Raw genomic sequence first — 18,619 nt, forward strand, 5'->3', positions numbered from 1 at the left:
TAAGATGCAGAAAACCTAATCTAAGATTAGGAAGTATTCAGTGTTTCACAGATTCACCAATATCCTTCAAGCTTCACTATTTTCTCCTCAAAGCCTTCTGGGAACACTCTGACTTTATAAACAGAAAAGAGCCTAAAGTCAGCAGCCGGGACCCCTTCTCAGGGCTGGTGCTGCGGGCCAAGGCCTCAGTGAAAGGGCCACACTGAGCAGCCTCAGGGCACTGCCGGGCACTGCAGAGACTGCTTGGTTACCAAATAACACAGCTCCAATGTTTGAAGTACTGAGCTGTCTTCTTTCGGTAGAATTTTACACTTTTGGACAACTGCCAAAAGCTAGTTCACTTTTCTGTTATTAGCTAAAAGCTTAAGTTTTCATTTCCATGTGATTCTTCCTTCACAGTAGGAATCTCAAAGGTTCTCAGGTAACAGAGTAGTGCTTTTCCTTAAATAGGTGCAGTCAACTGGCTGGACTTGCAGCTTCCCTAACAGCAGAGCAGTCCTGAGCCCAGTGGCCAGTGAGAGGTGGTGGCGGTGGCCTGCCCCTGTGCCCCTCAGGGCTGCCAGCAACAACCAGATGTCAATGCACAAGGCCCCAGTGGCAGGGTGAGGGCTGGCGGCCACTGCCAACCACTGACAAAGCCACCACAGCAGCTCTAGTAGGTATGAAGAACTAGAAAACAATAAATCACTTAAATCTGAGGCTGAATTGAGCATAATTTCATCTGATTCAGCCCTCGTTTTGATGTCTCATATCCACCATTATGAACAATTTTGGGATGACAGAACCACAGGCCAAGAGGGGAATCACTTGTTGCTGCAGTTTAAATCCCCAGATGTTGGTTCTGGCGGGTGCTGGGTCAGAGAGTTCACGTCGCAAGTCGCAGCCCCAGGCAGAGACACTTCTACCAAGCAACACAGCACCTGGATGAGGACGGCCACTCCGTTTCCGCTGAGGCCGAGGCCGCTCACAGTGCATTCCTACCTCATCAGCTGGGCTAAAACTGGTTTTTTACCATAAGGAAAAAAACAGCAGCAGCAAGCTATCTCAGTCATTCAGCACTGTTTAAACAACCTTTGGACTACTCCGAGCATTTTTTTGTTTTGTTTTTACAGGGCCTCACTCTGTCACCCAGACTAGAGTGCACTCTGCAGTTGAGGTTTTCTTTGTTGTTGTTTTTTGAAAATGATCAAGTTAATGTTGATCTGGAAAAATCATCTTAGCCAACTGATCTCTTCAGAGCTGACTCAAGTGTGCCCTGCTGGCTGGTCTTTTGGTTGATCAAGCAAATATCAACTGAAGAATGACCAAAAAAACTCAAAGCGCATTCATGGCTAAAACTGAACTGGGAGAGTAAGAGAGGGCAGAACGGTTCCCTCACCTGTGAGACAGCCAGAGGACGATCGGAATTACATGGCAGGTGTGGGTGAGAAGCTCAGGCTTAGGCTCTGAGGGCACCAGGCAAGGCTGGGGGGGGGCAGAGTGGGCACCCATGCCATCCATGCTCCCCGGCGAGGGCGGAGTAGGTGACAGTGCAGTCCACACTCACCCATGCGGTCAGCGAGGAAGGCCAGGGAGTCCACCTGCTCAGGATGCAGGTCTGAGAAGAGGGATCCCACATGGCCCTGCGCCTCCCTGCAAAGCATCTGCACCCCAAAAAACAGCCTCAAAGGCACTGCAGGCTCCAGGGTCCCGCTCCCACGGGAAGTGAGCAGCATTCTCTAGAACAGGCCGCTGCTTTCTAAAAGACTTCTTTCTAAGAGATGGTCATTTTCTTAAAGATAAATAGAAATGAATTGTTGCTACTATGTTCATGTTTCTCCACTTGAAGGAGTAAAATCTTGCTTAAGGACAGAACTCATGAAATAAAGAACCAAAAACAGCAGCCGGGGTGCCCCGCCACACTGTTGCCCTCCGGAGTGGAGGGCCCTGCACCGAGGACTCAGTCACACACAGGCCATTCAAATACGCAAAAGACACATCTTGAAAACCAAGGTTGAAGTTGCTCATTTATTCGTGAAAAGTCCACATGTGTTTACTGCATTCTAAAATGAGGCTAAATAGGAAAGGTGCCATTAGCTCTGAGTGATTAAAGCCATCGTAAGCAGATGCCAATAATCATGCAAACCAATAATGAAAGAGCTTAGAAACAATATTTTTATTTTTAAAAAGCCTCAACACTAAGGAGGAACCCTTCTCTGAAGCCCATCACTTTCCTATTAAAAAATTTAAAAAGTACAGTAGAAGGAGCACAGGACAACTGTCTCCACACAGGGAAGCTGTGTGTTTACACAATTCAAACACCCAGAATAAAAACCACATTCTCCTATTAACTTGTGAAGATAACAAATTTGCTTTGGTAAGTTCTTTCAAGAAAAGATATTTTTTCTCCCAAAGCACACCAATAAATATTTACATTAAAAACCACAGTTAATCAGGCACAGAAGAAAAAATCATTTTTACATTAGTCTTTGTAGATAAGAAAAATTTGATTTACAGTGTACATTCCAATCCCAATCTGGGTTTGTCCTCAAATTTTGAGAAATAGCATAAAGAACTATTTTGCCAACTGTGCGTCACAATTCTATGATTGACGTGAGTTGCAGGCACTTAGCGTTCCAACAGAGGCACAGCAACCGCTGCCATCACACCAGAGCTCCCCACTACGTGGGCAGCGTCCCCATCTCCCCACACACGTGTGATTTCCAGAGTTTCAAACACAGCGTTTACATTCCTGCGCAGCAAGACCATGTTAGCCAAAAACAAGCCTACACTGACTTCCGCTTGAAAGTATTTGCAGAAGTCATGAAATGGTGAATGTTTTTACTCTCCCAGCAAGCACTTCTCTAGGGAGAAAGACAGTTATGACTGTTTACCTGAGGAAACTTAGAATTTGTCAACTTAACTGTTATACTAAAAATTATGAACTTGTCTCTGTATTATGGAACAAAGAAAACCTCCACAACTTCACCATTTCAAGGTTCTAATACAAACTGGAATTTTTGTTTGAACACCACTTGAAGCATGTCCCCCTTTCAAGACTTGATAAGTAAAATTCTTATTCTATTAAAAAAAGTAGATGATTGACAGAAGGTTAGATGGATGCAGACTGAGAGATGACAGACAGAGGGTAGGTGAATAGATACAGATGATTGATAGGTATAAGCGATTGATACAGATTATAGATTTAGCTAGATGAATGGATGTATTAGGTTGATGCAAAAGTAATTGCTGTTTTTTCCATAACAGATGACAGATCAAGTAAACCTGTTCTATTAAAAAACATGCAGACGCTGGTAACACTGCAGTGTGTTCTGCCATCAGGCACACTCAGTTATTCCACAGGAACAAGTGGAAGGAACATCCACACGCATGAAACAGCACACAAGTGCATGCCGAGCAACTCAGGAAAGGGTTTTTGTCTTGTTTGTACGTGAGGGGAATGCACAGTGTAACTGGAGGTTTTATTTTGCTTTTAAACAAAAAAGAAAAATATACCTTTTCTTTCAAACCACTTTTACCTAAGATAGATATCTGCAGGACTTGCTGATAAGCGCCAACCTGCCAGGGACACATAACTGGCACCTGATACTGTGCAGGATCACATTGTCAAGGACAGTAAAGCAGACAGAAAAAGAACGAGCGAGATGCTCTCAAACTGGCCGTCAGTTCTTGTGGAGAAGACACAGCTTCTTACAGATCTAACACCAATCACAATCGGCATCTCGCTTTGCAAGAACAAACATATGAGCCTAATAAAAAAGAGGCACTTCAGTATTTTATGCACAGTCTTCACTCTATAATGAGCAAGACAATGTTTCCTAAATAAAATTATCATCATACTTCTTTAATCTGTAAACAAAAGAGAGAGAAAATGTTTTAAGAAAATAAAGGAACCGATTTAGAAGTTCAAAAGAGGTAAAAATAAAATTCCAAAAAAGAACCATGGTTACTATCCAGTGCACACACAAGAGGCTATTCCTCCCTCAGCAAAAGATGAACATGCATTTTAAGATACTGACATTTTACACCCAAATATAACCTTTGCCTTTCCAGTATTTGTTTAAATATTTGTTTAATAAGAACAAAGTTGAATTTGTCAAGTTAAACAAAATTTAACCTAACTTTGGAAGATTCATCTTACCTCCTGACTGTAATTTTCTGGCAAAAGAAAAGAACTGCATGACTGCTGCATTTGTATGTGCTACGTACAAGAAAAAGGGATAGAAGTCCTGAAACAGAACGACGAGAGAGCAGCATGAAGATGATTTGTGGCAACCTGCAAATCATTACTGCTGTATTATGGGACAGCATCAAAAATTCACATCTCCAGTTTCTGCAAAACATGGACTGATGGGTATTTCTGCAATAAGGCAATCAAATGTACAATCCCTGCACGTGTTCACCAAGGAGTCACAGTGTGTGTGAGAGAGAGTTCATTAAACAATGAAACAGAGGTCCAAATATGAAATATAGGCAAAAAGTAGACTCTATTCCTTCTAACAGAAAAGACTCAACAACTACATGGTATACTAATAAAAGGCCACCACGTCGGGGCACACTTGCCACGCAGCCCCCTCACTCCACCTCCTCCGGGCTGTCCGTCAGGTGGCCTTTACTCTGCCGTCGGATGCTCACCAGCCTCCCTGCCGAGCGCAGGCTCCACCTGGAGCTGTTTGCAGAGCTGGCCAGGCTGGTATACTTGGTCGAGCCCTTGGCGTCATCCTCCCAGCCTGACCAGGATGGGTGGCCACCCATGGTGTCCTCAGGGTCAGCCGATATGTCTTCAAGAGCAAGTTTTGGAGGCTCCCAACCTTCAATTTCATCTGGTTTTTTAGACTGTATATTCTGTTTTAAAACCAAATTGTCCCAAAATCCAGATTTCTTCTCTGCCTTCAACTCTTCTTTTAATCGTAAGTTAGTTCTATAGGAGATGAAAGAGTTAGGTGTTGGTGACCCAGTGGTCTTAGGGCCTCAAGCTGTATCCATTTTACAAACATAAAATTCTTTAAAATTTAAAAAAAATGTTTAGAAAACTAACACAAGTCTATATGAAAAGTTTCAAATATTAAAGTTAAGGAAAAATCAGTCACTACATGTTGTTAATGAAGTGTGTAAAAGCCATATTTTAGGACACCACTTGGCAATATATAAGCAAATAACTAGTTCTGACAAGAAATAAGTAGTATTACACAAGAGAGATCCTCAAGGCAATAGGAAGGTAGTACTCAAGATTTTGAGCAAATCAGATCTATGAGAATCCAGGGTCTAGATTAAGAAACAAGGAGGGAAATCTATTCAATTTTTCAAATAGGTTTGCAATTGGATTATTAATATAGCAAGGTTGTGTCAAGCATTTAGTAGGTAATTTACTCAACAAAAATGAAAATTCAGAACACCATCTACTATAAAAAGGAAATGGTAGTGAGCGACAGCTACTGAAGAAAGATCTTCAACTACTCGTCACCCTGACTGTCCGTGAGCATCACCTGGGGACATCTGTAAGAACACCAGTGCCCAGGCCCTCTCCTTCCAGATGCTGATGTATTAGCAGGTCACCTGACTGGTTCATCAGCAGGTGAACCAGTTTACCCGTCTTCTACAGATGAGGACTGGTGAAGTCACAGCTCCACCAGAGCACGCCAGGCCACGTGTCTGTCCTCAGTGCACAAAACTGCAAGGAAGCAGACTGGGGGCCCACAGTCCTCAAACAAAAGCAAACTCTGTACTTGTCGACTCACCAGGATTCATCTTCTAATCAAACAACTTTCCATAACACAGAGTAAATATGCCATTGGTAATATCATTGGGTAGTCACTGAACTTATATTTTCAACTTTACACTTTTAAAATTCTGAAACACTAATGATAAATTCGCAAGGTCAGTTTAAATTTATTAAATTTTCTAAAATCTTTTATAGTTTACCAGTCAATCCTTTGCATTTTTAACAGTCGTTTTTTGTTGTTGTTGTTTTGATTTGGCTTTTTTCTGAAACTACTAAAAATCTTAGTAGTGTAAACTACTAAAAATCTTAAATCAGGCTGCTTTAAGGCTAATAAGTTCAATTTATAATTCTAAGTTATTTTCCATGTTTCCATAACCTTTCAAAATGCCAACAGAGACCCTCATGACCTTTTATCCAAAGTATAGTTTGTTTTTCATCGAACAACGCAACTCATTTCTTTTTTTTTTTTTTTTTTGAGACAGAGTCTTGCTCTGTTGCCTCTGCCTCCCAGAGGTTCAAGCAATTCTCCCACCTCAGCCTCCCAAGTAGCTGGGATTATAGGCATATGCCACCATGCCCAGCTAATTTCTGTTTTTTGGTTTTTTTTTTAGTAGAGACGGGGTTTCACCATGTTGGCCAGGCTGGTCTCGAACTCCTGACCCTATGATCTGCCTGCACTGGCCTCCCAAAGTGCTGCGATTACAGGCATGAGCCACCGTGCCCAGCCCATTTTCTGTTTATTCACAAGGGGGATGTTAACTCCAAAGCACACATCACGAAGTCCATGACCATCTGCCACTCAACAGGGACAGACGGAGTGGGGAGGGAAACAGGGACGTGCCACGCCCCACAGCGTGTCCAGTTACACTGTATTTATGCCATCAAGTTTTCATTTCTACCTCCTCAGTGACTTCCTCCCTCTCCTGAAATGATCATTTTCTTACACAATTGTGACTTACCCTTTGGACTTGGGAGATTTACATCTTTCCAGGAGATGCTGCTCATCATCTTTATTAAACAGTGAAGTCACTTCTTTCCAACCTCGGAAACTTGCTCCCTGAACCTAATAAAAGGTTAAGAAAAATGTCAAATGTGATGTCATGAATCAATAGAACTCTGCTTTCTACTCCAATAACCATGGAGTTGAAATTTAGAAAAAAGAATTGGCAGAACTTACATCTTAGGTTTCCATACCTGTGTATACACAGTTTTCTCCCATTAGCTACTAGTCATCTCAGCTGTTTTGGTATTATGCTCATAACAGCTTAACAGCTTATCAGTGATGCTGAGTAATCTAAATTTAGTAAAAGACTAGTCAATAATTATACTTTGCCTAAATAGCTTATGAAAATGATGCTTAAAATCAGATGAAGCTTCCCTCACAATTAAGAATTAGGTCTTCTTAAAACTTGGGAGATTGGGCTGGGCATGGTGGCTTATACCTGAAATCCCAGCACTTTAGGAGGCCAAGGCAGGAGGATTACTTGAGCCCAGGAGTTCAAGACCAGCCTGGGGAACAAAGTGAGACACCCCCCACCCCCGTCTCTATAAAAATACAAAAATTTAGCCAAGTATGGTGGTGCAAACCTGTAGTTTCAGATACTCAGGAAGTTGAGGTGTGAGGCTCACTTGAGCCCCAGGAGGTCAAGGCTGCAGAGAACTGTGATCTCACTACTGCACTCCAGCCTGGGCAACAGAGCAAGACCCCATCTCAAAAAACAAACAACAGAAGTTGAGGTGTGAACTGTGATCTCACTACTGCACTCCAGCCTGGGCAACAGAGCAAGACCCCATCTCAAAAAACAAACAACAGCAACAACAACAAAAACACGTAGGAGATTGACCTTTGAGAAGGCTGTTACGAGGTCCCCTAGAAGGGGGGCTTCTCCAAGGTCCCCTGGAACAACTCTGCCACTACCTTTAAGCGTCAGCACCTCCATGGAGACAATGACCTTTGCCCTAACCTCTACAAGTGTAGATTTCTGAGAAGAAATAATTTTGTTGACTGTAAACAAATGATTTTGTACAATTTTTTCATTTCTGAAATCAAGGTATCTTACAATTAATGGCATATTGGATACAATGAAATCCATTACTAAGAAGAAAGAATGGAGAAAAATATCTGACAACCTGGCGTGTGTCGAGGGCCCTTCATATTCACTGATTAACATTTCCCAGGGTTTATCATCACATTGCTAGGGCTGGGAAGGGTCTCTCACAGGGTAGAGCTAGCTTTTGAATACTTTGCATTGTTAAAAATATAATACAAAAATAAAGCAATCCTGAAAGCTGAAATGAGGCTGCAGGATGACACTGATCTGAGACAAAGATAATGAATACAATTCAATCAACCATTCGAGGTAACCCAGTGATTGCCAGGTGCAATGCCTGGGCGTCTCCAGGGTGTAACACAGCCTCAAGGGGCAAAGGGCAGAGATGACCCTGAAAACTAACCAGCGACTAAGGGGTCCCACTTTTATTCCCATAGGCCAGACCCTCAACTCCCTGTCTGGGCAGAGGTCTGCATCTGTAGACAGGGGGACAGGCCCTCCAACAGCTATGACTGGAGAGCTGTTTATGAATTAGGTCCTGGGATAGGAGCATGACAGCAGCACCCATGCCAAAGAAACCATCACAACAAAAACGTTGGCATCAGGTATCAGCTTTCCACATCACACACTGCACAAAAACCTATCACACAACCCATGTCGTGCTGACAGCTTTGGCACACTTGCATGTACATCAGGTAAAGGGTTACGTCTGATGCTCAGGGCCCATGGCATGACAGAGCACGTGGCAGGATCCTATCAAGAAGTCTCAAGAACGTAATTCTAGAGGCTGACCCGTCTGGACTCTAGAGGAAGGACCAGGTGCAGTCACTATGTGCCCAGCACTGTGCGTGCAATGCCCACCTACCACATCCCTCACTCTGAGCAGTGCCCCATGGGACAGACACAGTGAAGCTTCATAACCTTGGGGAACTTGGCTCACGCAAATGGCCAGGAAGCAAAGCTGGGGCTTGAGCTGATGTCTCACTGCCAAGTTGTTACGTTCACCATTCCCAGGCCTGCCCTGTCCCAACACCACTAGGCACAAGCCTGTGCCTCACCCCTCCATGGACTGCCCACCCCTTCCCTTAATCTGTCATCACTACCTTCAGATGCTATTTGCTCCACACACCACCCGCATGTCCTAAAGGTGTGATATGGTGTGGCTCTGTGTCCCCACACAAGTCTCATGTCAAACTGTAATCCCCATGTGTCAGGGGAGGGACCCGGTGGGAGATGACTGGATCATCGGGGCAGATTTTCCTCTTGGTGTTCTCATGATAGTGAGTTCTCATGAGATCGGATCATTTAAAAGTGTGTGGCACCTCCCCTTTCTCTCTGTCCTGCCGCCATGTAAGATATGCTTTGCTTTGCTGCCACATAAGATGTGCCTTGCTTCCATTTCTGCCATGACTGTAAGTTTCCTGAGGCCTCCCCAGCCATACAGAACTGAGTCAACGAAACCTCTTTTCTTTATAAATTACGTAGTCTCGGGTTGTTCTTTATAGCAGTGTGAAAACAGACTAATGCAGAGAATTGGTACCAGAGAATTGGGCTACTGCTATAAAGATACCTGAAAATATGGAAGTATCTTTGGAATTGGGTAATGGGCAGAGGTTGGAATAGTTTGGAGGGTCCAGAAGAAGACAGGGAGATGTGGGAATGTTTGGAACTTTAGAGACTCGTTGAATGGTTTTGACCAAAATGCTGACAGTGATATGGACAATGAAGTCCAGGATGACGTAGTCTCAAATGGAGATGAGGAACTTACTGAAAATTGGAGTAAAGGTCACTCTTGCTTTGCCTTAGCAGAGAGACTGTGGCATTTTGCCCCTGCCCTAGAGATATGTGAAACCTTGAACTTGAGGGAGATGATTTAGGATATCTGGCAGAAGAAATTTCTAAGGAGCAAAGGGTTCAACATGTGGCCTGGGTGGTCCTAACAGCATACAGTCATATGTGTTCACGAAGAGATGATCTGAAATTAGAACTTATGTTTAAAAGGCAAGCAAAGCATACAAGTTTGAAAATTAGAAGTCTGACCCTCCAAATGGTAGAAAAGAAACCCTTTCTGGGAATAAATTCAAGCTGCCAGCTGCAGAAATTTGCATAAGTAAAGAAGAGCCAATGTTAATTGCCAAGACAATGGGGAAAATATCTCCAGGGCATTTCAGAGACCTTCATGGCAGCCCCTCCCATCACAGGTCCAGAGGCCTAGGAGGGAAAAATGGTTTCCTCAGCCAGGCCCAGGGTCCTGCTTCACTGTGCACCTCTGGACATGGTGCCCTGTGTCCCAGCCACTCCACCTCCAGCAGTGGCTAAATGGGGCCAAGGTATACCTCCAGCCATGACTTCAGAGGGTGCAAAGCCCAAGTCTTGGTGGCTTCTACATGGTATTGGGCCTGCAGGTACACAGAAGGCAGGAGTTTGGGAGCCTCTGCCTCAATTTCAGAGGAGGTATGGAAATGCCTGGACGTCCAGGCAGAAATCTGCTGCAAGCGTAGAGCCCTCAAGAAGAACCTCTGCTAGGGCAGCATGAAGGGGAAATGTGGGGTTGCAGCCCCCACACAGAGTCCCCACTGGAATACTGCCTAGTGGAGCTGTGAGAAGAGGGCCACTGTCCTCCAGACCCCAGAATGGTAGATCCACCAACAACTTGCACCACGCATCTGAAGAAGCCACAGGCACTGAATGCCAGCCTGTGAAAGAAGCCGAACGGGGCTGTACCCTGCAGAGCCACAAGGTCCATGGAGATGCCCAATGCCTTGGAAGCCTACCTCTTGCATCAGCATGCCCTGGATATGAGACATGGCATGTAAAGGGATTATTCTGGAACTTTAAGATTTAATGACTGCCCTGCTGGGTTTCAGACTGTAGCCCTTCGTTTTGGCCAATTTTTCCCTTTTGTTATCGGTGCATTTACCCAATGCCTGCACCTCCATTGTATCTTGAAAGTAACTAACTTGTTTTTGATATTACAGGCTCATAGGCAGAAGGGACTTACCTTGTCTCAGATGAGACTTTGGACTTGACTTTTGAGTTAATGCTGGAATAAGATTTTGGGGAATGGTTGGGAAGGCATGACTGGTTTTGACATGTGAGAAGGACATTACATTTGGGAGAAGCCAAGAGCAGAATGATGTGGTTTGTCTCTGTGTCCCCACCCAAATTTCATGTCAAACTGTAATCCCCACACTTCAGGGGAGGGACCTGGTGGGACATGACTGGATCATGGAAGCGGATTTCCTCCTTGCTGTTCTCGTGATAGTGAGTTCTCACAAGATCTGATCATTTAAAAGTGTGTGGCACCTCCCTGTTCTCTCTCTCTCCTGCCACCATGTTAAGATATGCCTTGCTTTCCCCTTGCTTCCTGACATGATTATAAGTTTCCTGAGGCCTCCCCAGCCAAGTGGAACTGTGAGTCAATTAAACCTCTTTTCTTTCTAAATTACCCAGTCTCAGGTAGTTCTTTACAGCAGTGTGTAAATGGAATAATACAAGGTGATTCCCCTAAGATTCCATTTTAGATATCATAAGGAAAATCAACAGGAAATGAGATTTATTGAAATATAAATTATTACCTATTGTTTCCATTGAAATTATTAGGAATAAGATGCCAAAAAAAAATAGTCTCTAGTTTATGAACTTCAAACAGAGATCTTTTTTTTTTCTTTCTTTGAGACAGGGTCTCTCTCTGTCACCCAGGCTGCAGTGCAATAGCATGATCACAGCTCACTGCAGCCTCAACCTCCCAGGCTTGACTGATCCTCCCACCTCAGGCTACCAACTATAGGCATGCACCACGATGCTAATTTTTGTATTTTTTGTAGAGATGGGATCAAACTGATGTCACTGAAGAAGAAAAATCTACAAATGAAATTTACTCAGAGAGAAAAGTTTTCTAGGAATGAAATAAACAGTGAATGTGCAAAACAAAAAAAAAAAGTGGATGGTCTTCACTTAGATCCAGAAGTACAAATGTATGGCTGCAATATCTGGGGGCAGGGGAAGGTGAAACACACAAAGTTATGGGATTACAAAGAACAGGCCAGTGAGGCTCCCAGCAAGCCTCAGTGCACAGAGCTCTTGCTGTTCCCGGTCACCGGCCAGTGTCACCAGACTGAAGGTTCTCCTCTGAAGAGCCCTTTGTGAAGCCGATGGCCTTTCAGCCCTGTGTTCTACAGTGCCTGGCTTACTACAGCATGCACCACTGGCGTCTGATGTCTCCAGACAGAACTGAAGCACACGGGGCACCAGTGTTCCTTTGCAAGGTCAGAGATGCACTATTTCCTGTACACTCTTGGCCTCCTTATCCTCTTCCACCGACTTCTTCACTGTTTATAAACTGTTAATTCATAAATTTTTAGTCTTTCTCACCCATAAGCTTCCCAAAAGTCCCAGGGGAGCTGTGGGACTTCTACGGTTTCCTGGACCATTCTTCGGTAATGCTCTTCTCACCAGGAGACAAAGAGTTAACTGGCTCATTCTGTGTGACAGCAAATCTTCTCAGGTGTAAGGATCTGTCAGAGATCATTGACTTGGTACATTCCACTAGATTTTGGTGAAAAGGAGGAGTGGTTTCCTGATGGGTGGTCAGTGTTTTTCCTGGGAGCCACTTTCTGTTCCTGGTCCTCAGAGATGTCATCGCCAACCTGCCTTGAGCACTCTCACCTGCTGGCTGAGCAGAACAACAGCCACCCACCCAAGAACTAAACGCAGGCCACAGAAAGTGCTCTGGACAGCACCCGATGCCGAGAACAAGAGTCACGTACATGCTTCAGTTTAATGAAGACGACAGTGATGGCAATGGCTCAGACTCCCTGAGCTTCCCATGAACTGAGATGCAGAGCATCTTGGGCCACAGGCCATCTCAGAACATAGGCAAACAAGGCACATCCATTTAGGGACACCAGGTGACCCACACCCTCCCCACCCAAACCCCAGTGACATCTGGACAGTCATCTATTCACGCAACGAATATTATCAAACCCATGAGACCGGAACTCACTCAAAGCTAACACAGCACTGCTACAGTGTCTCCCCGGCCTACGGGCCAGAGATTTAGGCCTCAGACCTAAAGGCAAATCTGTAACACACTAGCAAACAAAACCACCACCCAAAGAAGCATCTTAAAATGTGATCTTCAGAAACCCCAACGCACATCACACACGCTCTCCGGAGAGTCAGTGCACATGGCTTGAACACAACTCACCTCTGCACAACAACACCCCTGCTGCTTTTACGGGTATCTGCTGGCCTCCAGGGGCTCGCCCTTCTCCCCACTTCCTTTGCCTTCAAATCTCTCTTTTCTGTTTTGTTCTTACTGTGAGATACCGAAATGTCCTTATCCCCTAGGCAGTGCAGTAATGTGCGCAGGGAACAGCTTCCTCTCCCTTCTAACTTCACTCACCCTCGGGATTAGGAAGTCTCAGGCCCACCCAAAGTCTGAGGCCCACAAACCTCACACTCAAGCATCTGGCCACGTGCTAGGCAGGTCAGTCACCAGCCACCACCCACAGCACGCTAACCCTGAGGAGGCCAGCCTTCCTGACAAGCATGCCTTAATCTCCCATTTCTGCATAGAACTTTTCAGGAATTCCACCCTTTGAACACCACACTGGGCTGGCAGTAGAACCCACATTTTCAGTTGTGTGGTCTCCACTAACCACACCAGTGTCCCTGTAGCACCTGGCTGGCTGCTGCACATCCCATCAGATGACCTTGGAGCTAGGGCTCCATCCCACCACCAGCTTCCTGAGCCCCTGCTCTCACGTGCGCCTCCATGGAGAACCAGCAAGGAAATCCCTCTCTACTGCCAGGTGAGCAATTAGAAGAGGGTGGAGTCCTAGAAGGTGCACAAATAGACATGATCGAAGTGTGAGCTTGAGGAGTGCTGCGAGGCCACCACTCATCCATTATGCAGGCAGACAACGGCCACGTGCAGCTGGGAGGAGCAGCAGGTTTCAGAAGCACCTCTGGGGTCCCTAAGCCCAGGCCAGGCATGGTCCTTCTGGGGCCGAGGTCATCACAGCTGGACTTAATAATTCAGAAAGAATCCATCAAAACCAGACACCTTGGTCTCTACCTGAAGTCTCCACATTTCCTTCTGAGCATCCCCCGGGAAGGACAGGAGGGAAAGTCCTCGCCTGAGCACTCCGCTCCTGTAGCCAGCAAGGCCGGCCCTCGAGGTGGAGCTTTCTGAAAGGCCCAGGGAGGACATGGACATTGTCCTGAGGTGGACAAATTCTTACGTGGTGTCAGCGTAAGTGCTGCTCATGGTGTGGGGCATGAAGAAGAAAGTTCTCCTCTTCTGCGGGCAACGCCCTGCGGAGTCTGTTCTATGGGAAGGCACAAAAAACCCAAACGCGTCTTGGAGACCAGGAAGAACGATGGTAAAACATTCTTTAAAACTGAGATTCAATTCAGAGAGAAAGCGACATCTAAAACATCTAAGATAGATGAGATGTGCTGTAAAACGCTGGTGATGACCAAGAAGTTAGGTCACAGAAATGAGAAAGTAAGTTTCCGCGCAAAACAACGAAAAATGATTTTTTTCCTGTTTTAGCTATACCTTAGTTGTAAAAAAGTGCTTCATGTTTCATGAAGAAAATTACGAAATATTGTAAAGAAAATTAATATCCATAATTTACCAAAATCATTCCTGTTAGAGAGGTTAAATGGCAGTGTCTTATCAAAAATGTGCAGACAGGCCGGGACCTCTGGCCGGCACTGAATACACAGGGAGTCGTAGACCTCGTCCGCAGGCCCCACCAGCGCGCACATCCAGATCCTGTCCGTGGGCACAGAGCTTGGGTATGGCAACCCTGAAGGCTTTGTTTAGAAGAACTGAACCTGCCAATCTTTACCTCCTGTAATCAGAAAACAGACCCTCATCTAACCAAGTGACACTCTCAGAAGTGCCATCCTTCATACTTAATCTCACAATTTGTAATCTTGAAATCTTAAACAAAATGTCCAAGATACAGCGTCATTTGTGTTTTCTCCTATTTTTCATCAAATGTAAAATTCGAGCATTAAGGTTTGAATTATCCCGTTAAAGCAGATGGAAATTTCTCCTTTTGCCACAGGAAGGGCAGGTGTACTGGACCCTGGCCCTGGGAGAAAACCTCCAGGCTGCTCCCGGCAACTCTGGGTCCTGACGACCAGGGCAGGAAAAAGCACAGCAAGGCTGAACGGTGACACCTGAGACCATCCCAATAATGTGGGCAAGATCAGGAAGCGTTACACCAGAGTACCTGTGAAGGACAGAATCCAGAGAGAGGGTTAACAAGAACATGAGCATAACGCTCGGGTCAGCTCAGTGCATGCCACATAACCTGCACCTCCCAGTTCAGTCCAGAGTCCATGGAATTTTAATATTTTAATAAAACAAATTTCCTGGTATATGTTTTTTGTTTTGTTTTGTTTTTTGGAGGCAGAGTCTTTCTCTGTTGCCCAGGCTGGAGTGCAGTGGCGCGATCTCGGCTCACTGCAACATCCACCTCCTAGATTCAAGTGATTCTCCTGCCTCAGCCTCCCGAGTAGCTGGGATTACAGGTGATGGCCACCATGCCCGGCTAACTTTTGTATTTTTAGTAGAAATGAGGTTTCACTATGTTGGCCCAGCTGGTCTCGAACTCCTGCCCTCAAGTGATCCAACCACCTCAGCCTCCCAAAGTGCTGGGATTACAGGCGCGAGCCACCATGCCCAGCCCTTTCCTGGTATACGTTTTAAAGGTATTTAAGTTCATACGTCAGGGCAAAAGAAGAAATCTTTGTTAGGCCAGGTATCCCAACTTCTCATGAGGAACACTGCATCACAGCGGGGTGAGCATGTGCAGTGCCAGCATGGGACACGGTACAGATGGTTTGCTGGTATCAACCACAGGGCGCTGGCATCCCTGCAGTCACGGGCACACAATACAGCTCTTTGTGACGATGAAAAGAGGGGAATGTGGAAGGAGCTGTACACGACCCTGACCCACCCTCTCCAGAGCCCACCCTCTCCAAAGCCCACCCCCAGAACAGTTCTGGACAAAGGCTTAGCGCTGGCATTCAGTGTCTTGAAGCTGTTTTGGGGGTGGTGACGTGGTGAAGGAGGACTCTGGGAAGAGTGAAAGCACAGGCCCCAGGCCTCTTCTTGGCATCACCACTGGCTACCACCCCCCGTCTTCCTGAATACCGTGGAAATGCTGTGATCCTGGGAACACAAAACACAGTGCCCCCCAGAGGCGAAGATTTCAATTACGTACAACAAAAAGGCACAGAACGGCCTAGTCTTCTTTCATCCCTTCTACATTTTGAAACTCACAGTGAACTTACTTTAAACACACTGAAGTTATTGAGAAACTGGCCATTCTACAAAACATTGGTTGCTGGACCCAGTCCTGACATCCCAGTCAAACTGTGAGACCAAATCCCACAGTCATCACACGAGACCCATCAGGCTACAGGAAGGCCCACAGCCATGTTCCCCAAACTGCAGGGTGCCAGGCGAGGACCCTTCAGGGCGTGGTGGGACTACGTGGCCATAGCAAGACCAGGCTCCCACCGGAGGGGCTGCTGATTTGACCCCCAGCCTGCCTGAACGCAGTCTGACTCAGAAAACTGGCTTGGGTGACCTAGGCACACCTCAGCACACACAAACATGGAACCCAGAGCCATGCACTGGGACCTACACCCACCTCAGCACGTGTCAACACACAATCCAGAGCCACGCACCAGGACCCATGCCCGCTTCAGCACACACCAACACAGAATCCAGAGCCACACACTGGAAACCATGCCCACCTCAGCACACATCAACATAGAATCCAGAGCCACACACTGGAACCCATGCCCACCTCAGCACGTGTCAACACGCAATCCAGAGCCACGCACCAGGACCCATGCCCGCTTCAGCACACGTCAACACAGAATCCAGAGCCACACACTGGAAACCATGCCGACCTCAGCACACATCAACATGGAATCTAGAGCCACACATCAACCAACGCCCACCTCAGCATGCACCAACATGGAATCCAGAGCCATGCATCGGAACCTGTGCCCACCTCAGCACGCACCAACACGGAATCCAGAGCTGCACACTAGAACCAAAGCCCACCTCAGCATGCATCAACACGGAATCCAGAGCCAGGCATGAGAAACTGTACCCACCTCAGGACACACCAACACGGAAACCAGAGACACACACACTGGAACCAATGCCCACCTCAGGACACACCAACACGGAATCCAGAGCCACACACTGGAACCCATGCCCACCTCAGCACCAGCCAACATGGAATCCAGAGCCACACACTGGAACCCATGCCCACCTCAGCACAAGCCAACATGGAATCCAGAGTCACACACTGGAACCCATGCCCACCTCAGCACAAGCCAACATGGAATCCAGAGTCACACACTGGAACCCATGCCCACCTCAGCACCAGCCAACACGGAATCCAGAGCCCCGTGTCGGAACCCAGTCCACCTGAGCCTGCCCTGGGTTCTGACAGCAGCCCTGTCACTGGTTGCTCATCTGTCAGATGCCAGCTGTGTGACCTCCAGGAGATGTTTCTCCTCCTGTTAATTTCTGCAAACATATATTTTAAAAACAAAAGGAGGACCGGCCTCAAAAAAGGCCCCACTGCAGCACTGGGTCTTGTGTTTCCTTTGATATGCTCCAGACAGCATGTTTTGGGCAGCGTTTTCTTTTTCCTTGAGTTTTAACCTGGGGGTGCAGCAATAAAGTATTTATTTCAAGAGTCCTGAAGTCAGTCAGGGGAGGCAGGGGGAGGGCCTAGAGCTGTCCAGGAGCCCCTAACAAACCCCCTCTCAGCAAGTGAAGTGAGAACGGAGCCCCCTTCCCTGCAGGAGGGATCCAGTTTGCAGAATGTTCAAAAAGCAGACTCTGGGCTCTGCCACAAACCCTGATTCGCACACAGACAGTCCAAACCTTCAAACTACTCACGCTCAATACCTGCAGTTTTGGGAATAAGAAGTCGCCACTCCAGCCCTGTTTGGTGAACTGGCAATTCCTGTAAGGATCACCAGGTTACAATCTGGGTCAACAGACTTTGCCATTTATTTCAGAACAGTCAGTCTGAAGATCTTGATGCCAATTAAATCTGAACACACCAGAAACTGGCACTCAAGACAGTCACTGAGACAAATGAACATGTGTTCTCTGCTCATTCGCATTTCGGAACCCAGACTTATAAATTCATTCTAAGCTCATGAGGGGCACTATTAATCATTTCTCATTCTGAAAAACTTCTACCTATGTCCTTTTTAAGATACGTATTTGGAAACCAAATGACTAAGTGTATATTAATAATGGTTATTACTTATATGGAGAAGGATTTGGGACTAGGGAAAGGGGAACTTTTACTTCCCCCAGTTTTAAACAAAGTATTTTGATGAAATAAAAATATTTCATACATGATAGCTTCATATTCAATTTACAAAAACAATACACATAATCACATAATTTTGTATGCCTCATAAAAACAAACATTAATTAACACATTTGGAATTACTTATGTAATCTAAAACCAAAAACTCTCAACACTGCCTACCTGCAAATGGACCCACAGACCTAAAACAGCTATAGCCACCCTTGGTACAAATATTCTTTACAGCAGGTTTGTAAAGAACTGAAAAGGATTAATTCTGTAAGTGCATTAACTGTACAAGTCCACAAATACCTCTGCCACCAAGTGCTAAAGCAGTTTTAATAACAGGTTCATTATGAGTCTTGTGAAACAGGGGTGGGAAGGATCTTTTAAAAGTATAAATATTGTTTTTCACCATATTGAAGACGTGTAAAATTTCTCTTCTGTTTTTATAAAACTAGAATGAG

At 45.7% G+C, this 18,619-nt stretch overlaps 1 protein-coding gene across 1 annotated transcript in view; it reads right to left on the reverse strand.

Moving 5' to 3' along the window:
• Positions 1-1,988: 1,988 nt before the first annotated feature.
• Positions 1,989-18,619, reverse strand: part of TDRP (testis development related protein) — a 57,466-nt gene continuing 40,835 nt past the window's right edge. The window contains exons 2-3 of the mRNA XM_007961556.3: positions 6,682-6,785; positions 1,989-4,921 (exon numbers count right to left, since the gene is read on the reverse strand). Of these exons, the coding sequence (XP_007959747.2) occupies positions 4,576-4,921; positions 6,682-6,785 (450 nt within the window). The 3' untranslated portion in view covers positions 1,989-4,575. The remainder of the gene's footprint in view (positions 4,922-6,681; positions 6,786-18,619) is intronic.

This window comes from Chlorocebus sabaeus, chromosome 8 (assembly GCF_047675955.1).
Source record: "Chlorocebus sabaeus isolate Y175 chromosome 8, mChlSab1.0.hap1, whole genome shotgun sequence".
Classification (NCBI taxonomy): Eukaryota; Metazoa; Chordata; class Mammalia; order Primates; family Cercopithecidae; genus Chlorocebus; species Chlorocebus sabaeus.